Here is a 26299-nt window from a genome sequence, read left to right as displayed (position 1 = left end):
AATCACATATACAAGGTAGAGTTATGCATGAATGCTCTTCTAAATTATAACACTGGTTAAACAAATAGAGCAATCTAAAACTAAATATATTCTTCCTGTAGAACAAAAGGATGAAAGAAACATGAGCAGATGGAAACGTGCTCGCACAAACCTATTAAACAAAACCAGGAAAGACTAAACCTGGGTAAGTTAAGGAAAATAATGGGCGGGATACAATAGTAAAAAACAACAAAACCTAGTGGTCTATATTTTTTTAACAAAACTCAATCGAAAGCCCAGTCATGTCAAGGAAATAGAAATAAAACTAAGACATGAATATCAAACTTGTGACCATATAGTCCACTATACTCTCGCTAAAGATGTGAGAATATAGTAACGTACCACCTGGGTTTGCTAAGAGTTCCGGGTTACCAAATAGTAGGACAATAGTTAAAAATGCGATAAAAATCTAAGTGCAAGTGTTGTAAAAAAAGTTTGGACCTAACGATATGTATTATGATATGTTTTTATAGAAAAAATTAAGCTGTGAACGAGTCCTTGAAGAAGGTGCAGAATAGAAAAAGCCACCGAAACGCTGCGTCGACAATTTCGTTCCTGTAACAATCCATTGACTTATGAATATGATGATGTAATGTTTATGTTATGGTATAAAGTGCTAGATTAGCAAGTTTTAATGTTTTAAAAAAAAAAAAAAAAAATTTAAATTTGTGGAAAACAATTGTGTATATGACTTGTACATGTTACTACCCAAGTGTATTAATTCTAATAAATGTATGAAAATGTTTTAACAAACAGATATGTTTCATGGTTTTCATGGTATCTTTAGGTCCCAAATACACTTAGTTGTAAATTTGGTAATCAGTGCAACACTGCAACCCATTTCTTTATTGTAAATCATCCCCGAGTTGGGATCTTAACATCACTTACTTCCAGGAGAAGGAACTCTGGGGCATATTACCAACAACTAGCGATAATTTTTGTCTCTAACTTGTTTAGAGACAAAAATTATCGCCGAACTTCGGCGATTTTTATCGCAGATAAACCTTGCTATTAGCAAGGTTTATCGCAAATGCGATAAAAAACGGCCGCAATGCATGAATATCGCTGAAAAGTCAGCGATATTCATGCATTATCGAGCAAATGCTCTTAGCCATGTTATCCACCTCCCATTGGATAACATGGCTAAGAACTGCTCAGGGCAGGTGTTAGCTTTTGGAGATATTCGCGCTTAGCGCGAATATCTCCAAAAGTTGGTAATAGGAGATAGCGATGTTAGCGACTGTTTCCAGTCGCTAACATCTTGGCACGCCCACTTTGCATGTCATTAGTGATAAATATCACTGACATGCAAAGTGGGGCACATGATGGTCGCTATCTCCTATTAGCTGTCGCTAACTGGTGTTAGCGACAGCTTGGTAATAGGGAGATAATTTTATCTCCGCTTTCTTGGCTTTTAAAGCCAAAAAACAGAGATAAAACCCCTTGATAATATGCCCCTCTGTTTTTATTAGATTGTTGACCCAATCCTTTTCCTGCCAGAAAGGGTAACTCCCTATATACATTGTTGAATCTAAAGCACAGTTATTGAACTGGGGAGTATTGTTCTCTCTTTCTCACCAAAAAGGTGAGGCGTGACTAAACACGCGGTTGTTCCAAAGTAATAATGGACAGCTTTAAAGTCTTTAGTTTCTCTGAGTACCAATTTAATAAATTAGTGAACTGTCCGGATAAAAATGGAAGTACAATATCTACAACAAACACCGATGTAGAACAGTGGAAAGAACTTTGGAATTTCAAAAAAACGATAATTAGGACAGAACTACATTCGGACTTCCTAATACAGTACTGCAAAAAGGGAATGATACCCAAAGGGCTACAGGTTAGAAATGAGCCCAGCCTGTTTGTAAAAAACGAAAAGTTCATAGAGACCTGGACCTTCATAGCAAATAGGTGCAGTAGAGATTGGCTCCTACTAATCATAGAGACAGCACAAGCCACTCCTATTATAGAGAAAGCTGAACTGGACGATATGGAAAAGAAACTTAGGGACAATACCTCAGTAGAAGATGCTAAACAAAAATTGGAGGAATTCCAAAGAGATCTTGATGGGTATAAAGATTACCTGATAAATAAAAAAGCAACAAATTCAGGAAAGACCTTAATCAATATAAACAAGAGGTAGTCTACCCCTACCAACAGAAAGACTATTTTGACAGACCGAGGGAAGACTGGTCAGCTAAAAACAACTGGCAACCAAACAAACATCAAAACCCCAGAAAAGGATTAACTTTCTCTGACACATCATACACCAGCAGTGAGTCAGAGAACGAGTCTGCTTCAACAAACCATACGGAAAAAGATAGAGAGGCCCAACAGAAACAAAACAGAGACACCCTTAATTTTTTAGACAGGCGAAAGGGGAACCAAAGCCAAAACCCAAACTCGAACCCTCGGGGAAGAGGCAGAGGGAGAGGATTTTATCAGACCAATCAGGGCCAACAACGTCCTTACATGAAGACCAGGAGTCAGAAAACCTGGGATTAACTATAGACACTAAAGCGCCAATAATTAATTTGTCAAATAGAAGCATGAAAAAGGAGGAAATCAGTCTGTTAGAGAAAGGGCTGGGTTTTGCGATAGCAGGACCCCCGGACAGATTTGCATTAGAGAGGGACCTACAAAATTTGATCCGAAAAATCAGACTCCACAAATACTTTGAGGACAAAGATAAAATGCCATCAGATAACAAATCAGGCCTACGCCCCAAATCTGTTTGGACACCTCTTAGTTCAATGGTGAACAAAAATGTAGAAATCTTTGAAAGAGTAATCACAAGGGGAGTAGAGGATATATTACATCAATAAATTTGGGTTAAGAACAATCTGACAGTGGGAGAAAAAAAGGCCCTCAAAAACCTGGAAGATGATGACACAATCACCATTAAGCAAGGAGATAAAGGGGGAAGCATAGTCGTATTAGAAACATCTGATTATGAGAGGAGAATGAATCTTCTTCTCGATAATCCTAACCATTATGTAAAATCAAACATGCGAGAATGGCAAGATCTAGGTAAATTAATTAAAAACGTACTCCTACTGGCCAAGGAGGATGGAGTGATAAACCGAGAAGAATTTGACTTTCTGAATAACGAAACACCCACCATTCCAGCAATTTACGGTTTGCCAAAGGTACATAAAGACATTAATGATCCACCTATGCGACCGATAGTTTCTAGCCTTAACTCATTGACAGAACCCCTAAGCAAATATGTGGACAAATTCATCCAACCACTGGTCACTGAACAACCGGCCTACATAAAAGATACTACAGACATGATAAGCAAAGTGGAAGGCACTGAGTTTAATCCCTGCACACAATGGTTGGTAACGCTTGACATCGAAGCGTTATATACAAACATTCCTCAAAATGACACAATCAAAGTGATCAAAAAGATGCTAATAAGGGAATGGGAAGACCTGTCGGAGCACTCAATATTCATGATAGAATGTTTGGAACTGATCCTTAAAAACAATATCTTTCTGTTCAAAGAAACCATGTACAGACAAACAAAAGGCACCAGCATGGGAGCCACCTGTGCCCCAAGTCTGGCATGCCTGTACGTAGCAGACTTCGAACAGAAGCATATATTTAATACACTAGCACCTTTCTATGAGAATATATCAAAATGGTCCCGATTTATAGATGATATATTTTTTATTTGGCAAGGTAATGAAGAAGATCTAATTGAATTCTTCACTTGGCTTAACCTAGGGGATGAAAACTTGAAATTTACTTCCTCGCACAGTAATGAGGAATGTGACTTCCTGGACATTAAAATCAAAAATGTGGAGGGTGTTCTGGGAGTGGAGTTATATACTAAACCCTCTGACCATAACACCATGCTCCACTTCAATAGCCACCACCCAGCGGCTCAAAAGAATAATATACCTTTTGGTCAATTTTTAAGAGTACGGTGGAACTGTACCACAAAAAAAGAGTATGACAAACATGCAGATACCCTGTTCAAAATTTTTTTAGAGAGAGGGTATCCTAAAACTATGGTGAAAAAGGCTTATAAACGGGCCAAATATTGCAACAGAGACAGCCTCTTTGAACCTAAAATTAGACAGGAAAGTGAGGTAAAACCCATTGTATTTGTGACCAATTTCTCATGCATATCAAACAAACTAAAAAATTGCATTAATAGCAATTGGAAACTGCTTAATGAGCCAGGAGAAGTGCCCATGTCCAAACCTATTTTTGCCTTCAGAAGGAATAGAACAGTAAGAAATAGTTTGGTCCAAACCTATCCAAGTAAAAACAACAGAAACCTGATCAGAACCATAGATGGGTCAACACCAACGGGCAACTTTGCTTGCGGAAACTGCACAAACTGTCCTTTAATACTATCAGGCCCTAATATAATCTATGACAACATAACACATAGTCATAAAGCTCTCTCCAACTGCAGAACTCAAAATGTCATATATGTGATAAAATGCCCATGTGAGAAGGCATACATAGGGGAGACACAAAGAGAAGTGCGAGTTAGGATAAACGAACATAAGTCAGCTATCCGCACTAAAAAGACAACAGCGCCATTGGTGACACACTGGTTGGAAAAGAGTCACAAAGTGGAAGATCTTAGATGGTGTGTTCTAGAAGTTATAAATCTCAACAGAAGAGGAGGAGATATAACTAGGAAACGCAAACTGAGGGAACAGTACTATATGTCCAAATTCCACACTTACAAAACAGGACTGAATAATAGAGAAGAATGGTAGAGAATCCTATAATAATAAACACCGAATAGGAGTAGGACTATGTGTCAATCAGCAAAGACCGAAAGCAAGTGTAGTAAATAGTTTTATTAAGTATAACTAGAATGTGAATGAGTCCTTAGCTGCTTTATTTAGGTCACAATAGAATATATCTATTAATATATTTCTTCACACAGAACTAGCCAGGTTTGGTGATAAAAAAGAACAAATAATGATTAATATAACCAGGTCTAAGAGTTTCACTCGATTACGAGCCTTCTCCACTCCAAGATGGCGGCCAAAAAAGTTAGAACCAAACGAGCATAAAATAACTCAGGGACCGTTCGTAAAAAAAGATTCCGCGTTTAACACAACAATTAAATATAACGGGTAATCGTGACAATGTATAAATAATAACATTTTCAGAGTGTGTCCCCATAATATGACGGCGATTGGACACGTCTTTGAGCACATATCCCAATAGGATGTTCATATGAATAACCCGATCTGAATAGATCGAGATTAGTCATGAAAACATCCTGTTTGGATACCGGTAATATTCACTTCAGAGCTAGGATGAAAACATGATGCGCGGGAGTCGTTTTTCGTTCCCGTTTCAAAATGGCGGGCGCATAGATAATCGGCCGGGATATATCAAGTTTAGGTAAGAGTCAACCGTGGCCAAAATCGGGCAAATTAAAGTATAGTAGCGCCAAAGAAACACAATAGAATTTTCCAAAACCGATAAGGAGACAGTATAGCAGGCTTCCTTATTAACTTCAGTGCTAATGGGGAAGTAAGATGGGCAAGACCAGCGGGGCTACAGTAAATAACATTTATATACTATTAACAAGAAAAAGATAAAAAATATCATATGAGCCTAGATGCCCGCAATAGACGACATGAGTGAGTCTAGAACATAAACAGAAAACACACTACAAGATGGCGACCGGTTCGCTCTAATCCACCCCTAAACATACCCTAATCAACAACAATACAAAACAGGTGACAACAATCTATCAATTTAGGATAGTATAAATACCAGACACAGAGAAAGAGCTAGTCACTCTGAATCAACCTTGGGAGGAGGAGGACGCCCCGCAGATCAGCTACCAGCTACAAGTAAGTAAGAGAAGGGTCTTTTGCTAAAAACCATACCAGCTACAATAGATAGAAGTTAGTTATAGTAGAGCAAAGAGTAGTAAATGCTATACTTTATCATTTCCTTAGAGTGAACAGCTAATTTTAAAAAAAAGCACCAAGAAAGCGACCCTTGAATCCATGATGAATACATGCAGGAGTTAATCACTAAGTGATTCCTTTCAACACTGAGGTAAGAAAACCAGGACAAATTATCAGCTTTTTGAGTGAGGATAGTAAAATAAATTAAAAATTAACTAGTAATATCACTTGCCCCTCAGAGAAAGTGTTTGACGGAATAGCACAAGGACGTTAGCTCCCAGAGGCGTCCCTCCAACTATCAGAAAGATCAAGAAAATAGGACCGGTAAGCCTGGGAAAATATCTAACTTTGAAAAATCAGGGATGCAAAGGAGTGATAATTGCATGAAACTTAAAAGTGAACCTGTACTGTAGACAGAAACTGTAACTTAAATGTGACTTTTTTCAACTTGTCAAATTTGATCTAGTGACACTGATTAGTGATGGAGGTAAAATGATAGATAAATAAAAAAAAAAACTTTGGCAAATGTAAAACGTTGCAATCAACTAACAAAGAAGACCATCATTATAATACAAATATATCCTTCTAATAGGATTGAAGTTGGTCCATTTTCTTCCAAACCCGAGGAAAGTTCCAACAAATCACATATACAAGGTAGAGTTATGCATGAATGCTCTTCTAAATTATAACACTCGTTAAACAAATAGAGCAATCTAAAACTAAATATATTCTTCCTGTAGAACAAAAGGATGAAAGAAACATGAGCAGATGGAAACGTGCTCGCACAAACCTATAAAACAAAACCAGGAAAGACTAAACCTGGGTAAGTTAAGGAAAATAATGGGCGGGATACAATAGTAAAAAACAACAAAACCTAGTGGTCTATATTTTTTTAACAAAACTCAATCGAAAGCCCAGTCATGTCAAGGAAATAGAAATAAAACTAAGACATGAATATCAAACTTGTGACCATATAGTCCACTATACTCTCGCTAAGAATATAGTAACGTACCACCTGGGTTTGCTAAGTGTTCGGGGTTACCAAATAGTAGGACAATAGTTAAAAATGCGATAAAAATCTAAGTGCAAGTGTTGTAAAAAAAGTTTGGACCTAACGATATGTATTATGATATGTTTTTATAGAAAAAATTAAGCTGTGAACGAGTCCTTGAAGAAGGTGCAGAATAGAAAAAGGCACCGAAATGCTGCGTCGACAATTTCGTTCCTGTAACAATCCATTGACTTATGAATATGATGATGTAATGTTTATGTTATGGTATAAAGTGCTAGATTAGCACGTTTTAATGTTTTTAAAAAAAAAAAAAAATTTAATTTGTGGAAAACAATTGTGTATATGACTTGTACATGTTACTACCCAAGTGTATTCATTCTAATAAATGTATGAAAATGTTTTAACAAACAGATATGTTTCATGGTATCTTTAGGTCCCAAATACACTTATTTGTAAATTTGGTAATCAGTGCAACACTGCAACCCATTTCTTTATTGTAAATCATCCCCGAGTTGGGATCTTAACATCACTTACTTCCAGGCGAAGGAACTCTGTTTTTATTAAATTCTGGGCAGCCCCCACCCCTACATATAAAAAAGTCAGCATAATCTATGGTGCCTAGTGGGCTCTCTGCCTTCCTGAGGCAGATCAGGGGCTACTGCCCCAACATGCCTCCTCGGGGAGAAGGAAGACTGTGACATCTTTTTTTTTGGGGGGGTGGGCATTGGCATACCCATTTTGGGCAACCCCCACGACTAAATTTCGAAAATAAATGTATCCCCGGTGCCTAGTGGGCTTTCTAAGGAGCCAGATAAGGGGCTATTTCCCCATCTGCCTCCCAGAGGGGGCAGAAAGACTGTAGCATTTTTTTTGGGGGGGGACATTGGCATGCCCATTTTGGGCAGTCCCCACCCTATGTTTATAAAACAACATCCTTGTTGCCTAGTGAGTTTTCTGCCCCTCAGGGGCAGACCAGGGGTTACTGCCCCATCTGCCTCCTGGGTGGGGCAGAAAGATTGTGGCATTTTGTGAGGGGGTGGGGGCATTGGCATGCCCATTCTGGGCAGCCCTCACCCTGAACTTTGGAAGAAACAAATCCCTGGTGTCTAGTGCGGTTTCTACCCCCTCAGGTGGCCGATCAGGGGCTATTGCCCCATCTGCTTCCTGAGGGGGCTGAAAGTCTTTTGCCTTCTTTGAGGTGGTAGGGTGTGGGCATTGGCATGCCTATTATGGGCAGCCCCCACCCCTGGTCTACAAAAAAAAATCCCTGATGTCTAGCGCACGAAAGACTGTGTGCCGTAATTTAATGGAGGGAGCACATGTCCTTGCCCAGGGGACCGCTCCCCCATCCCCCTCCCTTGTGGCTAGTAGGTGGATCCCTGCTTGGCGATCGCACTGCTGGACCGATCTCCAAGAAGGGATTCCCTAGGGAAGGGTACCATTGGAAAGGGGAGATTCTTCCCTTCCCAACAATACCTCTCTCAAGTGTTTCGGTGATCGGGGGGCTGAGCCCCACAAGCAAAGAAACATTGAAACTGAAACTATGTTTTATTTTTGTTTTCAATGTAATGTCGACAGCGCGTAATGCGCGCGATCGTCATTAAATTGAAAATGCAAAACAGGCCTCGGGAGGTTAGGGAAGCTCTTCCTCACCTCCCGAAGCCCTCCCCAAAAAAGGAAATCCATCTGCTGTTTGCAGAAGAAGGATTTAGTGCGCCTGTGCGCATGACGGAATGGTTCCGTCATGAGCACAGGAGCACTGGTGCTCATGATGGAACCATTCCGTTATGAGCACCTAAAGGGTTAAGGGATATTTAAACATGATTGTGCACTGAAAGTGGCATTCTTGGTGTGAATGGAAACATAACCCAAAATAGGTATTCACCTACTGTTAGTGTGTGCGTAAGTAATGCAACATGTAGTGTATGGATGATTATATCAAAGCAATCTGTCTAATCAAGAATGTATTGAGTCACACTAATGCCAGCCACATACACACTCTCCATTGCACCATTCTACTGTCACATCAGTGTTGTTTGGTGGCTAGTTTCCATGGAGGTAGCCCGCACCGGTGCAGGGAGTTCATTCAGCCTAACCAATGGCTGACTGCTAATTGTTGCACATCATGCATGGGACCTATACGCACATAGTGTTCACATTGGCTATTTTACTTGTCCTATGCAGATTTTTCCATTAGTGTATACAAACGCAATTCCCTTTAGAGAGTAGGTAGAGTCTTTAAGGTCAGCAAATCCAAAATGGTGTACGTGGTACAAACATCAGCAGGCATACAAACCCCATGTTGAAGAATGTGCAATTATGTACATCTGTGTAAATATGAGGGCTCACTGTAGCAGTTCTTGCAGCAACAACCCCAACAATGATTGAGAGCTAAAGGATGTCCAGACATAGTCCACTGAGGATACATGTCATGTGACATGTTGAGAAGAGGAGTGTTCTAGTGAGGAGGAGGTCCATATTGCCATTAGGGAAGGTAGGTCCCATCAACAGTTTACAAATTGGTAGGATCAATAGGTGAGAAGGCAAATACGGGACAGTACCACTTGACAAGTGCACTGGCATGATCATAAGTATAGGTCTAATGGGAAACTGGCCATGTGGTACAAACAAATTTTACCGGGCAGTTCTTCGCCAAAAAATGTTGGAGTACACATCTTCATACCCTGCGATGTGTGGTGCCTCCCCTCAGGAGGGTGTTGTCAGTGCCGTAGGTGAAGAGGACACACACACATCAGGGCCAGAAAATGAGGATCCCCTGTCCCCAGCAGCATTTTTCAGTGACAACAAAGAAGGTGTTACAGCACTGAGAAGGGACTGTTGGAAAACCAGCACAGCAACAACGTTGCAGCAGAAGACACCCATTGTTCCTATGTAGGAGACCTGCTTTCGCTCTATAGACTCTAGGATGTTCTGGATCACCCCCAGCTGGTTGGCTACTTCATTTGGGCCACTTTAATTGGGCAGTTATTCATACCTCTACCTCATGACACCAGCAATATCAGCCAGTGACTGATCCAATTCATGGAGTAGAGGGTAGGTGCCTCTTGTTGGCTCTGAGGTGTCTTTATTGGGACTGAGGCACCTACAGACAAAAACTATCCTTCCTGCAATAGAGGCACCTTTGCACCATTGTTCAAGGGTGCCTAACTTGGTGCTAGGCAGAAAATTGTGAATCAGAGCAGGGGTAAAGGATAGGAATGCAATGTATTTCATTTATATGGTACATTCCTGCCCTTTCACATTGGTGTCAGGCAGAGCAGGTAGAATATTTGTGGGGCTGCCCTATGCCTATTCCTCAAAACATGAGGCCCTCTGTGTTCTTTCCGCATACATATACTTCTAGGGCTGTATTACATATGGGCATTGTTTACACCCAGCGCATCTGTGAAAAGGTGCAAACAAGGCCTATGCGCCCCATTCTGGTGAATGTGCTGCCCTGGGGGACAGTCATGAACTCATGTGAAAACAAGGAGCAGCTGCTCCGTGTTTTAAGAGTGCAGGCGGCAGTCAAAGTAATTCCTTCATTTGCATAGGGCACGCCCCTATGCAAATAGGGAAACACCCTCTGTTGAAAGGGCTGGCGCTGGAGTTCCACTTCCTTTTCCCCTGGTTGAATGTCTGAACATTAGGCCTGGTGATGGGGTTGTTGGTGTTTCTGCCATGGCTGCTGCTCTCTGCTCCATGCCTGCTTTCTGTGATTAATTTTCTTTTTTTCATCCAAAGCGTCATTTTTTAATAGATTTTTTGATGCTCGACGCACTCAAAAGTGATGCAAAAGTGGTTGGCATGACTTTACATGCCACAATCCAGCCTTATGTCACTTTGCCTTAGCACAAGTTAGTTTTCATTATGACAGCCCCCCCACAGAAAAACAACAACAGATTTGCCAATACTGATGATTCATCAATCGGATTTCTCAACCAGAACACATGTGAATAACTTAATGTGGCCTCAACATATTATTTCAAATTCATATTTATTCTTTTTTTATATACTTCATTATCAAAAGCTTCTACACTTTATGCAATTTTTACAAACATCAAATAAAACTCAATGTACACCTACAGTTTTAACACTCAATATTACAAAAAACATTTATGCAAAATTGACTTAAACAACCATCAACACATACAACACACTAGTGACAAACTTAGAGACAAACAAAAAACCACGTACATGAATCCAGAACACAACAATAACACCCCAACTTCTATTCTATTTCTAGTTGTAAGCTTCTTATCAGGGTGAGTAACCAAACAGTGTAAAAATTCTTTCTTTTTGTATTTTACTTGTTTGGAAAAATGGTCAACGCGTTTCGAACCCAACACTCAATTCTTGGGGTTCTCTTCTGGACCAAAAGCTGGAAAAACAAGAAATAAATTCCTATTACCAACTGTCATACAGCCTTTATATGTGTGCATACTACTGCACCTTCCGTGCAGACATTCCACAGAATTTTTACCTATTTTTTTAGATCTACCGATCCCTTCTGTTATAAACGAGTCGGAGGCCTTCTTCAATGTTTGCTGATCTCATATTTGTAAGGCTGTCAAATGAATGACAAAGGATCAGGAACAGCAAGAAAACAGTGAAAGGAAAACAGTCTTCTGTCTTAATTCTATAGTTTATCTCTCACTTCTTTCAAACTGAAGTGTTGTCTCTCAGAGGCATTTGCATTTGCCTCACACCTAACGCAAAAGAATCAGAGAAAACTGAACTTGTTATGTCAACATAAATGTGCTCTTTTCAGACTTGATTAATGACAACAGGGCTGACCTATGAACCTCAAAGGTAAGGATTATATGGGAAATAATGGTTCTCAATGTATAACCATAGCAGAACAGTGGCTTCTCTTCTCTTAGTGCTTATCCCCTTAAGAAGGCAGGACTATATGCGTACCTTTATTGGGGGTACTCAACATGATTGAAGCAGCCATCATTAAATGTCAACATGTACAGAAAAGAGGGCTTTGAAACTTGGATTATGGCCCTTCTCTTCGGATCCCACTAACATTCTCTTTGGACCTCGTTGCGTTCACCTGACATCTCGGACACTTCCTTCAACTCTGGTTAGGGAACTCACCAGTTTCATAGCCTCTTGGGATCTCTATTCTCTGATTAATTGCACCCCACTTCATCTTTCCTTTTGCGCAGCCTGACCAGATTGCTAGGAAAGTCACTATGTCAGCAGATAGCCATTTAGTCAACTAAAAGGGGGGGCAGGAGTTTGGTAAGGTCCAGTGTCTGCGCTCCTATATAAATGACTATATCAATGAGGACACTGTTCCGTGGTAATGGGCACATGTATGTCACCCAAGTAAGCGAGAGAGGGAGGAGAGTGAAGATAGAGAGAGGTTGGGGATAGAGATAGAGGGTAGAGGGAGAGAGTCGGAGGGAGAGCGAAGAAAAGGAAGAGAAAAGAGGCAGTTGTTTATCCCCAGTTTCAAGGATCCAATCCCGAAGGGGAAGTCCAAGACTTGCCTCTCATTCGCCCTCACACACCCCAAAGGATGTCATGCTTCATCATCGGGCTTTTGGTGCTCCTCATCAGACTGGCGCTGCAATGTCTGACGGGCCCCCGAAGGGTCTCTTTAGCGGAGATCTTTAAAAGAGAATACGCCGTAAAGTGCGTGCAGGTGTGGGGGCGAGACAGGTTAGAGGGTCGGATTCTTCGTGGGAGAAGTGGTGTGGTGCGTGTCAGAGAAGTTTAAAAATACCTAAGGGCATCCACTATAGGGTTTTTATTCTCGTGGTGTCCTTGGTAATCTAAAAAACCGAAAGGTTAGTGAGTTACATGGGGCTTTAATGTGCCAGTGTAACTAGACACACGGTCGACATGTTTCACTCTTGTGAGGTCTAAAAGATCAGTCGCCTTTCTTCAGGACCTAGAAATAAAGAGTGTGGAAAGTGCACGTCAATCTATAAGAGAAGAGATGGATTTCAGGCTGATAACCCTGTCAGGGCCGTGGACTACCCTCATAGGTAGTTCCTAGAGTGGTAGAGTGATCACTGTAGGTTGATCTAGCCACGTGTGCCTCGGTGGGGGATAAAAAGAAACAACCATTTACAATGCAACAGTCTCGCCTTTGCAAAAGTTAGAGCTATTGGCATTGTAAATGACAAAATTGTTATTTATGTGTTGGTTTTGAAAACAGATAAATAAATGGCACTGGCCTTTACAATGCCAATAGCTTAATCTCTTGCAAATGTGAGACCTATTGCATTTGCACCCCCACACCCACACAGAGCCACACACACACACACACAGAGCCACACACACACACACACAGAGCTACACACACACAGAGCCACACACACAGAGCCACACACACACACACACAGAGCGCCACACACACACACACAGCGCCACACACACACACACACAGTGCCACACACACACACACAGCGACACACACACACACAGCGACACACACAGCGACACACACACACAGCGACACACACACAGAGCGCCAGGTGTGAGGGTGAGGGGGTGTGAGGGTGATTGAGGGTGAGTGTGGGTGTGTGAGGGTGAGGGGGTGAGTGAGGGTGTGAGAGGGTGAGAGGGTAATGGAGGGTGTGTGAGGGTTAGAGGGTGAGGGAGGGTGTTTGAGGGTTAGAGGGTGTGTGAGGGTGAGGGGGTGTGTGAGGGTGAGGGGGTGTGTGAGGGTGAGGGGGTGTGTGAGGGCGAGGGTGTGTGTGAGGGTGAGGGGGTGTGAGTGAGGGGTGTGAGAGTGAGGGGGTGTGAGGGTGAGGGGGTGTAAGGGTGAGGGTGGGTGGGGGAGGGTGAGGGGTGTGAGGGGTGTGAGGGTGAGGGGTGTGAGGGTGAGGTGGTGTGAGGGTGTGTGAGGGTGAGGGGTGTGTGAGGGTGAGGGGGTGTGAGGGTGGGTGAGGGGGTGTGAGGGTGAGAGGGTGAGTGAGGGTGAGAGGGTGTGTGAGGGCGAGTGAGGGCGAGTGAGGGTGAGTGAGGGTGAGTGGGGGTGTGTGAGGGCAAGTGAGGGTGTGTGGGGGTGAGTGAGGGTGTGTGAAGGTGAGGGGGGTGTGATAGTGAGGGGTTGTGAGGGTGAGGGGGTGTGAGTGTGAGGGGGTGTGAGGGTGAGGGGGTATGAGGGTGAGGGGGTCTGAGGATGAGGGGGTCTGAGGGTGAGGGGGTGTGAGGGTGAGGGGGTGTGAGGGGGAGGTGAGGGTGAGGGGGTATGAGGGTGAGGGTGTGAGGGGGTGTGAAGGGGTGTGAGGGTGAGGGTGTGAAGGGGTGTGAGGGTGAGGGTGTATGAGGGTGAGGCTTTGTGACGGTGAGGCTTTGTGAGGGGGTGTAAGGGTGAGGGTCTGTGAGAGTGAGGGTGTGTGAGGGTGAAGGTGTGTGAGGGTGACGGTGGGTGAGGGGGTGTGAGGGTGTGTGAGGGTGTGTGAGGGTGTGTGAGGGTGTGTGAGAGTGTGTGAGGGGGTGGGGGTGTACGGGGAGGGGGTGAGGGTGTGTTAGGGTGAGTGGGCGAGGGTGTGTGAGGGTATGTGAGGGTGAGGGTGTGTGAGGGTGAGGTGGTGTGAGGGTGCGGGGGTGTGAGGGTGAGGCATCCTATGAATTATGTTAGAAATAGGTCATCACTAGAGACCACATCTCAAAGTAGTGTGTGGTTTTCAGAATACCAGGATGCTGATGTAAAGCAAGCAGCTACCAGCAGCGTTCTCAAAAGACCCTTTGTACATTCTCAGTTACATAGCCTACAAAAAATGTGCAATATTGTATGGCCATTACAAGTGATGGAGAAAGCAGATTTGGAGCATGTTGGCTTCGGCAGCAGAACTGTTGGTCATTCCGATTTCATAAACATCTCCTAAAATTCCACTCAAATATTGATATGTATCAGAATACATACATTTATGTTTTTTCACTTTTTTGCACGTTCATAAAATACCAACAAGGCCAGTGCATTAGAGCGCTTTATATGAGCATCAGACTACATTACTCAGTCACTTTTTTCAATGTATTTATTAGACACTGAAGATGAAGTAATATTCCCAGAATCATATGATGCTGAGCTGGTGGCGGACTCGAACCTGGTTGCCCAGTTCCAAAGTTTGCAGCTCTAGCCGCCTCGCCATATCTCCTTCTCCAGGCAACGAGCCCCTTTAGTTTTATATGAAAGCGTGGATGTGGCTGAAAAACCAAAAAGCTACTCATGTGACCCAAATCAATGATGGCACAAGTTAAGGTCTGCATACATTTTGCATTCCCAGCTTAGAAATATCATCTCCTTAGATTGACCTGTATTGTTATTTTACTCCACAGTGCATAGTGACTATCATACGATCAGTAGTGCGCATTTGGAGATAGGCGCCTCGCGGGAAAAAATGGCTACGGAAGCCTATGACGAAATTGAGCTCTGGCTCATAATCGAGCTCTAAAGCAACGCCACCTCGACCCCAACCTGCCCCCCCATCCCAAAAAGGAACTGATCCCCAAGACTAACATCACACTTGACGGGATATCGTGCATACAACCTACTTTAGCAAAAACATGTTTACGTCTTTTTTGGAAGTGACAGTGGACTAGCCAAGTATTATAAACATCCGGTTTAAAAACCTCTGACCAATGTACATTTCAGAGGCTCGCGCCCTTAATTAGAGGTGTTAGCGGTGACAGGTTATAAATAATTCAGGACCACGGTGGAAACAGTACCGAGGTACTCGGATGCTAATGTAAGCCGGACACAGATGCTGACGGCAGATAAGGGTCGGGCACATTTAGGCCTGCCTGTTCGTTTCTGCACCTCTCGCAACGCCCGAGCCTCCCTCTCTGCTCAGTCCAACCTAAAAAGAGCACGTGCCTAAAGCCGGACGAGAATCCTTCCGAGCACGTTCAAAGAATATCAAAGCATATCCTCTTTGGCTGTAACTGCAAATGTAGCCAAGATATGTATTTGGAGTGACAGCACTATCAGAATACATACATTTATGTTGTTTGCACTTTTTTGCACGTTCATAAAGTACCAACAAGGCCAGTGCATTAGAACGCTTTATATGAGCATCAGACTACATTACTCAGTCACTTTTTTCAATGTATTTATTAGACACTGAAGATGAAGTAATATTCCCAGAATCATATGACGCTGAGCTGGTGCCGGACTCGAACCTGGTTGCCCAGTTCCGAAGTTTGCAGCGCTAGCCGCCTCGCCATATCTCCTTCTCCAGGCAATGAGCCCCTTTAGTTTTATATGAAAGCGTGGATGTGGCTGAAAAACCAAAAAGCTACTCATGTGACCCAAATTAATGATGGCACAAGTTAAGGTCTGCATACATTTTGCATTCCCAGCTTAGAAATATCATCTCCTTAGATTGACCTGTATTGTTATTTTACTCCACAGTGCATAGTGACTATCATACGATCAGTAGTGCGCATTTGGAGATGGGCGCCTCGCGACAAAAAAATGGCTACGGAAGCCTGAGACGAAATTGAGCTCTGGCTCATAATCGAGCTCTAAAGCAACGCAACCTCGACCCCAACCTGCCCCCCCATCCCAAAAAGGAACTGATCCCCCAAGACTAACATCACACTTGATGGGATATCGTGCATACAACCAACTTTAGCAAAAACATGTTTACGTCTATTTTGGAAGTGACAGTGGACTAGCCAAGTATTGTAAACATCCGGTTTAAAAACCTCGAACTAATGTACATTTCAGAGGCTCGCGCCCTTAATTAGAGGTGTTAGCGGTGACAGGTTATAGATAATTCAGGCCCACGTGGAAACAGTACCGAGGTACTCGGATGCTAATGTAAGCCGGACACAGATGCTGATGGCAGATAAGGGTCGGGCACATTTAGGTCTGTCTGTTCGTTTCTGCACCTCTCGCAATGCCCGAGCCTCCCTCTCTGCTCGGTCCCGGGCTTTTTTGAATCCAGACATTCCTTGCACGTTTCCTATCTTTAGGCAAAGACAGGGTTCTGGTCCACTGGGAAACAAGCTGCAACACGCTCGCTGACACGCATCTCTGTCTGCGGCCAAGAAGACCGTAGAGAACTGGCAGAGGCCCACTCGATTAATGACGGGCAGATAAAGAGACCGAATGCGAGGGGACCCGAACAAAAGCCACCAGGAACCACCCCCTCCATCTATCACTGAACGCCATCGGGAAAACAACCCGGAGAAGTCAACCTCCCGTGTCAACAGTGCTCTTATCAGCAATCAGAAGTCCTGGGGGCGACATGGAATCCTCTCAGCGGCAGATAAACAACAAGGTTGGAAAGGTTCTGCAGTTTAAAAAGATTTTACTGCCTTTCCACCTCTCTTAATCAGGCATTGATTCCACCCTCCCAACAAGCATTTACAAGTGGGGCGGGAACGGGCACACGGACAGCGGGAGGGGAGGGGAGCACTCACCTGGACTTGTTCTGGCGGCGGTCGGCCTGGAGGAATGACCCAAAAAAACTTATAAATAAAAAAAAATAAACCACCGCCCACCGCCGCATGACGTTTTAAAAGGGCGAAGAGGGAAAAAATCACCGGAACGCCCACGAATCGCCTCGGACAATGACGGACAGATCTCTCTTCCAATGGCTTGCCTTCATTTATGGAGCTAGCCAATGGAAGAGAGAGGCGGGACAAAGCCACATACTGTTCTAACATAAGATTTTGCCTGCGCGAACGCTGCTGCGCAGCGGACGCCAGGCGAAACCTAAAAAATCACTGACAAAGAAAAAGAAAAAGAAAACACTCTGGTACAAATGGTAAGTAGGGCAGTCCTCCAGTATCATGGACCAGGGGGCTGATACCTAAACAGACCAGAATCAAGACAATCGTTAGTGCCTAACGGAAATCGTTGACATATGGCCAGCATTATGACATAAGAACCATCATGCACTCCATGCAGCCGCTATAAGAGAGTTCCTTACTGTAGGCGATGTGCCACCAGAGTACATATATGCTTATAGCGTGAGGGTACACAAGGAGGTAGAACCGTGCGGCGTCCCGGCGGCCCCCCATTGACACAGGGACCTAAGGCATGTGGGGCCCATGTCTGCATGGGGGCGCGTGGGGCATGCGGCCCGGTAGACAGCGCCGTAGGGGGCCCCGTACACCTCAGCCAGATTAATACATAATTATTTACATAAACACTCAATGGCTAATACCAGATCGCAGCACACAACAACAGTGAACAGGGTATGGCATGTGGCATGGCTTACCCTGTAGTCATAGTCTTGTTTCCGAGGCTAAGCGGCGCTGGTTGTGCAAGCATCCAGGTATACTGGAAAAATAAAGTAGACACCACTCGTAGGTCAGGTAACAGAATGATGATCCCACGGGGATTGAAAAGTTAAGCGCGGTAGGGAAGTGTTGTGCGCCCCCCGTGGGGGAGAAATACTCACGGTTGTAGCCCCGACCTCGAGCCTCCGCACCTATCCCTTCCAGCGGCTGCCTGGTATTGAGTTAGAGCCTGCATCCAGTTATAGGGAGCGCGATTGTCGTTCGCGGGGCAGGGAGTCTCCTTCTTCCGGCTGGGCGTGGTGAGTGCAGTCTGTATTGCGCATGTGCCGGGAGATAGTTGCTGTGTTCAGGGGGATGCCTCCCCCGACCCCAATGATATATTCCTTGGTGACTTCAATCTTCACTGGAATGAGCTCAATGACATTCAGGTCACCATCCCCAAAGACTTCTTAGCCAACCAATCACTCTCCCTAGCCTTCACCCTACCAACTCACTCGAAAGGCTCCATGTTGGACTGGATCATCTCAAAGTAAATGATGGTCAGGCTAACCTCAATTGCTCCTTGCGACAGGTCAGACCACCACGCTATTACCCTCCTAATACAGGGTGTACATTAGGAAAAATCAATGCAATCAGTAAAACCGAAAATGTGCCTCAGGGATGCATAAACCTTGACTATGAGAAGCTGTCAGCTCGATGCGAGAAGGATCTCCCTCTTCCCCTCAAGCTATCTAATGTTTGCGATCTTATAGACCACTACAACTCAACAATGTCGGATATAATTAACTCTCTTGCTCCGCCTAAACTAAAAAGAATTCAGGTTAAACACAAAAATCCCTGGTTCAATGGGGCCCTAAACAAGGAAAGGAGAAGTCTTCGGCTAATAGAAAGGAAATGGAGAGAACACTCCTCCTTCCCCCAGATTAAACTTCTCAGAAAGACCATAAAAGAGCATTGGTAAATCAAAAAAAGAATTATTTAGTCTGGAAATGGAGAGCACTAAGAATAGACTTCGCACGCTCACCTCCACCAGGCAGCACAGAAAAATCAAGCTCACTGGTCTACCTTCGACCTATACGATGACCATATCATATTGAAAATCTTGGAATCCATTAAACCGAACAACCACTTCAATGACCCGCTCCCCTCCAACTAGTGGTCCGCAACCAGCCAATTTATTATTTGGACCACAATAATCAATGCTTCTCTAACTAAAGGGTTCATACCTGACTCTTTAAAAGCTGGGCAAGTCCTCCCCATTTTAAACAAAAACCACTTTGAATCCTGCTGAACTGGACAATTTCAGAAATATATCCAATATTCCACTTCTAGATAAAGTTCTCGAGAAATGCGTGCAACAACAACTTAGCCAACAAATCGCCAAATTCAACCTGCTAGAGGTATGCCAATCAGGCTTCAGGCCATATCACAGCACTGACACCATTATACAGGACAAAATATTTCTCTTAATTCTTCTGGACCGATCATCAGTGTTCGACACAGTCAAGCATGAGAAGTTAGTAGAATGTCTTGAAAATAGGATGGGATTAGGGGGAACCGCCCTCAAATGGTTTAAATCCTTCCTTCGTAACCGCTCCCAAAGATTCTTAGTTAATCGAAAGATATCCACTCCTTCGCCAATTATGATCGGTGTTCCCCAATGTTCAACTCTCTCCCCAATGCTTTTTAACCTCTATCTAGAACCATTAGCTGAAATTCTGCTTATCGCCAACATCTCTTTCCACATGTATGCAGATGACACACAGATCTACATAAAAATCTCATCACTGGAAGAGATCAAAACAATGAACGAAGCTCTAAAGCTAACTGAGCAATGGCTTGCTAGCAACCAGCTCTAGCTTAATGGGCAAAAAACTGAATTCTTGCTAGTCTCTCCTACTAAAAGTTCAACTGACATACTGGAATGGACTAACTCGATCACCACGCTGAACTGCACCCCGACCATATTGGACTCAGCCAAATTACTAGGAATCACACTGGACAAGAACTTGAACATGAGAGCCCACATCAACACACTAGCCAAAAATGCAAGGTTTCACCTGAGCTACATGAGAAAAAAACTAAAACCATTCCTAGATACATCAGACCTAAAAAATGGCAGTTCAGGAACTAGTTATTTCTAGGATTGAGTGCTGTAGTTCGACCCCCTCTGGACTACTCAAGATCTCAACGGCTCCCGTAAAAGCTTGTATCAACACAGCTGTAACATTCCTAACAGGTTAAAAAAAATTCGACCACATCTCTCCACACCTCTATGCGCTGAACTGGCTCCTATACGAAGCCAGAATACAGCTCAAATTAGCCTGTGTCACACACAAAGCATTACACTCTAACTTTCTAGCGTATCTCGCCCAGAAAATATTGGTCTCCGGAGTAGATTGGCACTGCCAGTCTGCCAGGGCTTTTGTTCTGAAACCTCCCTTCTTCCGGAAGAAGACAACATACAACAGAGCTTTCTCTGGGGCCACACCCAGAATCTGGAACTCGCTGCCACCCAATGTCAGAAGAATCCCTTGCTTGTCTAGATTTTAAAAGGAAGCAAAAAATGTCCTGATGGTCAAATTCCTTCCTTAAAACTTTCAGCGCATATACAGCTCAGCTGCCTAGTGATATGCTCTCATCTTGACCTCTACCAGTGTATGCCAATCTGGACTTCCTTTACGCAGCCTATGTAATGTCATGTACCATGGTTGTTGCTATTTCCTTTTGCTTCATTCGCACTTCTCTGTCACTTTATGGGGCAGTGTCTAGTGCTGTACAATCTGTCTCTGTTCCCGCTAATGTTTGTTTTTCTCCCTTAAGTAGTACCCATGTTGCCTATTTCTTCTCATTGCAATATCCTGTTTATCATGGCAAAACGTTCACATGATTTTGTCTGTTCTGATCTTTTGTAAACATCTTGCTTGGCCTTGTAAAGTGCTCCGTTACCCTATTCGGGTCATGTTCGCACTAGCACACTAAATAAATAAATAAATAAATAAATAACTAAAGTCAAAAGGCCTTGCCTTTGACATTAATTGGATTTGTCACTGCTAATTTGTTTCGCTGATGTCTCACTTTGGAATGATACTCCTAAAAGAAAAAGACAATCATTCCGAGATGATGCATGCGCATTCAAACGCGTTCATCATCTTGGGATGGTGTTCTTATTTGTTAAGACACTTTCTTTTCTCACATAGAGGCGATAACTATCTTTTAAAGGTTTTTCCTAAAGTGCCGGAAATATTATTATAGATAACCATGCAGTGCGTGCATACATGCATGGTGGCTATCTTGGAATGCTGATTCTTTTGCTTTAATAATGATCATTCAAAGATGGTGTCTGCAAATATTTGAACACGTCACAGACACCTTAAAATGTGTTTTCCTAAAGCATAAGAAAAATAATTCCAGGGTAACTGCAGTGAATATATGCAAATGTACAAACATGACAGCCATTTTGGAATGGTTTAAAACGCATTTAAAAAAAGTCCACCCTTGGGGCATGCAGAGCAAAAGGCAGTTAGAGGGTTGTAAGATGGAACAACAAAATACTTAACCCCTACATGTCTAAATAATGCAATCTGATTAACTACTGCATCTTAACCACGCATTGCTTTACCACCATGTCTTTACCACAAATGTATGTGGTAAAGACCTGCATGGTAAAAGGGTATGTGTGGCTAAGGTCACCACCCCTCCCCACCACCCTAAGGTAGAAACTCCCCCTGCCCCCCTCCCGCCCTGAGGCGCAGAAACCCCTACCCCCTCCCAACACCCATGCTGTGTCCTCCCCTGCCATAATGCCTAAAACCATGCCCTTAACCCTGTCCCTTAACCTGACCCTGGCCAGCCCTGATCTAGCCGTAAGTACTGCCCCACCCTCCCCCAAGCCCTAAAAACTACCATGACTACCCATTCCCCTCCCTCTGCCATGAGTCCTAATACCCTAACACCTAATTAAAAAAACAACACTAACACTCCCCCAGCCCTAAAAACTGCTCAGACTCCCCCTGACCCCACAGCACTGAAACCTTGTCGCTCCCCCAACCTTAATATCTTGCCCGACAACCCCAGCCCTAAAAACTAGAACAATCACCCAGCCCTGCCAACAACCTCAAACACCCAGCCCTGAAGACTAGACCCAAATTCTCCAGCCCAGAAAAATAGCCTGACCCATCCCCTAGCCCAGAAACTACCCCAACCCACCCGGGCCCAGAATATAAACATAGCCACCCTAGCCCACAAAGCTACCCTGACCCACCCCAACCCACAAAAGTTCTGTGACCCACCCCCAGCACCCCCCCAGCCCCAGTTAAAACGACCTGACCCACCCCAGCCCACAAAATAACCCTGACCCCCAGTCCACAAAAGTACCCCGACCCACCTCCCCAGCCCCCTTACCTCACTCCGGATCTCTCCGTGCTTTCTGTTTCCGTCCATCCGAAGCTAGACTACCCCAACCCACCCCCCAGCCCACAAAACTTTCCCGACCCACCCTAGCCCAAAAAACAGCCCAGTACACATCCCACAGAAGTACCCCGACCTACCCTCAGCCCCACTTACCTCACTGCAGATCTCTCCCTGCTTTCTGCTTCCGTCCGTAATCTGCAAGCCCTACCGCAGATTGCCTAACCACACACATGCATGGTTAAGGCACATGCATGGTTAAGACATGCGTGGTAGGGCTTGCAGAGTTGGAACACTCGTGATGTAGACCGTGGTGTTCCGACTGTTCCCCCAGTTAGAGCAGTAGGGTGTTGTTACCAACTGACTGCTAAACAGTTGACTAGAACTGAAAATGTTATGTGGGAGTATAACAAATGCCCGGAGTCAATTTGTTTAAAATGATAATGTTTTGGTGCTCACCTTCTAACAAGAGTGAGAGGCGGCTTTTAATGCAGTCATAGCATGTTTCCTCAGCAGCCTATAGTCATATAAATCAACATATTTAACACTTTATGAGGTTCATCCAGAGAGTAGGTGCTGCTAGGAAACAATGAACTTACTTCAAAGACGAAAAGTTTGTCTTGTGTCTCCATGATCTGCCCCATCCTTGGTCTGCTCATCTTCAGTACACAATGAAGTGGAGCAGTAGTAAAGAGGTCTAATATGAAATATTGCAGTGTCCTGGTTCTCACTGCCCACTACAGCTTGACAACTTCAAGTATCCTCTAGTGGGCAGTGAGAACCAGGACACTGCAATATTTCATATTAGACCTCTTTACTACTGTTCTACTTCATTGTGTACTGAAGATGAGCAGACCAAGGATGGGGCAGATCATGGAGACACAAGACAAACTTTTCGTCTTTGAAGTAAGTTCATTGTTTCCTAGCAGCACCTACTCTCTGGATGAACCTCATAAAGTGTTAAATATGTTGATTTATATGACTATAGGCTGCTGAGGAAACATGCTATGACTGCATTAAAAGCCGCCTCTCACTCTTGTTAGAAGGTGAGCACCAAAACATTATCATTTTAAACAAATTGACTCCGGGCATTTGTTATACTCCCACATAACATTTTCAGTTCTAGTCAACTGTTTAGCAGTCAGTTGGTAACAACACCCTACTGCTCTAACTGGGGGAACAGTCGGAACACCACGGTCTACATCACGAGTGTTCCAACTCTGCAAGCCCTACCACGCATGTCTTAACCATGCATGTGCCTTAACCATGCATGTGTGTGGTTAGGCAATCTGCGGTAGGGCTTGCAGATTACGGACGGAAGCAGAAAGCAGGGAGAGATCTGCAGTGAGGTAAGTGGGGCTGAGGGTAGGTCGGGGTACTTCTGTGGGATGTGTACTGGGCTGTTTTTTGGGCTAGGGTGGGTCGGGAAAGTTTTGTGGGCTGGGGGGTGGGTTGGGGTAGTCTAGCTTCGGATGGACGGAAACAGAAAGCACGGAGAGATCCGGAGTGAGGTAAGGGGGCTGGGGAGGTGGGTCGGGGTACTTTTGTGGACTGGGGGTCAGGGTTATTTTGTGGGCTGGGGTGGGTCAGGTCAGTTTGAGCTATATGCGGTTGTTCAGAGGATACATGAACAACCGCATATAGCTCAAAGAACAGACCATTGGAAAAGTGCCTTTAGATTTCTTGGTCACCAAGGTCCACCATGCCTACTCTTGCTCCTTGGTGTAATACCAGAAATACACATACATTGAATTCTTACCATAGAAAGGCGATTAAAAAAGTGATTCTGCACATTGCAGGTGTGCGCACCAAGTCGACAGCAGTGTATGAAGATTTGACGGATGCCATCTCTCTCTGCATGTTGTATTTTAAGATCTGCATTGGAGACAAATAGCACATTAGGTTAGGCATATTGAGACACCATTCCAGTACAGAGCTGATGTGATAACCATGGGCCTCATGTACAAGCAATGCGTTAGGTAAACGAAGTCACAATTTCCTAATTTGTCAACCAACCTCTGTATTATTAGGATGGTACACATAATACTGAATTGTAGAAGGTCGTAATTTGGTCTACCTCATAAATATTATTGAGTAGGTCACAAATTGTGACACACTACAATTACGTCCAATAACAGGCATGGTGACCTGCCGAGGTCAGCAGACCACCAACTTGCCTGTGATTATTTTTAAATAAAGCGATTTATTTAATGCAGCTCATTTTCTTAAAAGGAATGTGCTTAACAAAAGAAAATACACATTTTACAAACTTTTTTAAAGATTAGGTGATGGACCATGGGACCACAGCATTCTTAAAAACAATCACCATCCACAAAGGGTAAGTGTCCCTTAAAGACCCTTTCTGTTTGTAAATGGGTTACCTCCTCCTTTGAGTTGGGGTAAAATATTAATCTTTTGCTACTGGATTTCAGTCACAAAACCATTGGTGGTTTCCTTTAAAGGGCAGGGGGCTGCGCCCTCTGTATTTTCACCCCCAGCATCCGCACTGCGCATTTGCTGTGAAATGATCAATAACAGCAATGTTACCTACCATTTTAAAACCAATGCAGAAGTGTGCCGACTGCCGAGTCCTGCTGCCTGCTTTCCTGCGACGCTCAGAGTCAGACGCGAGCATCACTGCGTCAGGCAGAACAGGCAGGCCAGTCACTGATGCAGGTAATTTTAATGCTCATTTGGGACACATGCACTTTGTGCATGTGTCCCAAAACTACAATAACAAACCGGGCTGACATGGTGCCAGCCTAGTAGTCACTGTTTAGGCCTTTTTAGGGCCTACCCACAAATGACGCCAGGCAGGGTCATAATTCCACAGCAGCTTCAGGTGGGTACAGTATAAGCCCTGTACCTCCCGAGGCTGCATTACAGGCTCAGCTCAAGCTGGGCTAGTAAGGACGACCACCTCATCCCTCCCTTTCACAAGTGGTCACTGGCTGGGGTGTGGTCAAGCATAAATAGCTCCACCCATCTCTATAATGAGTTGGGAAAGGTAGGGATTTTTTTGGGTGTTAATACAATAATCACAGCATTGATTATTGTAATATCTTTGTTATTTTTTAAATGCTTTAAACACATTTTTGTACGTCACAGAGTCATGAGACTTAACTCAGTGAGGTGGAGTCATATGCTGCATGCTACACAGAGTAGAGCTTCCACTTTCAGCTCCTCTGAACCGGTAGCTGCTCTGAACTGAAGCTGGACAGGGCAGCAATATGGAGAGGCACAGCCAGCAACCACCATTGACACCATTAAACAGCTGGCTGACTAAGACGGAAGCTGCCTGAAACTGAATTATTAAATATTGTACTTCTCAATTATTTTTGCAATGTTTGCATTCTTTGAATATGCTGATTTTTGTAGCCGATTGAATCGCGAAGAGGACATGACATCGTGACGCTCATGCGCATACAGGTGTTTTCGCTGCAAACAGCAAGGCAAAACCGGTCTGTGGCTAAGAGGGAGGAAGATAAAAAGCCCCCGAGAACTACCGGACTCACTAAGAAAAACAGTGATTAAGTCAGAAGAGTCAAAGCCTTACGCGGTATTAAGATTTTTTAATGTCCGGATGAGAATGCTATGATTTTAAGCAGCGCGGAAAATGTTACAGAATAAGAGTCTAATAACAGAATTAAGCTTGATGGTGTCAATTACGATATGACTGCACCCCTTACAGTGAAGCATCGTGGTAGAATCACAC

General features: G+C 43.9%; 1 protein-coding gene across 1 annotated transcript in view; it reads right to left on the bottom strand.

Moving 5' to 3' along the window:
* LOC144782831 (solute carrier family 22 member 6-A-like) overlaps nt 1–26299 on the bottom strand; it is a 433852-nt gene that overhangs the window by 132779 nt on the left and 274774 nt on the right. Inside the window, exon 6 of the mRNA XM_078662104.1 lies at nt 24344–24459. Within this exon, the coding sequence (XP_078518230.1) occupies nt 24344–24459 (116 nt within the window). The remainder of the gene's footprint in view (nt 1–24343; nt 24460–26299) is intronic.

The sequence above is a fragment of the Lissotriton helveticus genome, chromosome 9 (assembly GCF_964261635.1).
Source record: "Lissotriton helveticus chromosome 9, aLisHel1.1, whole genome shotgun sequence".
Lineage (NCBI taxonomy): Eukaryota > Metazoa > Chordata > Amphibia > Caudata > Salamandridae > Lissotriton > Lissotriton helveticus.
Note: the sequence above shows the minus strand (reverse complement) of the source record. Positions and strands in the feature narration are given on the sequence as shown.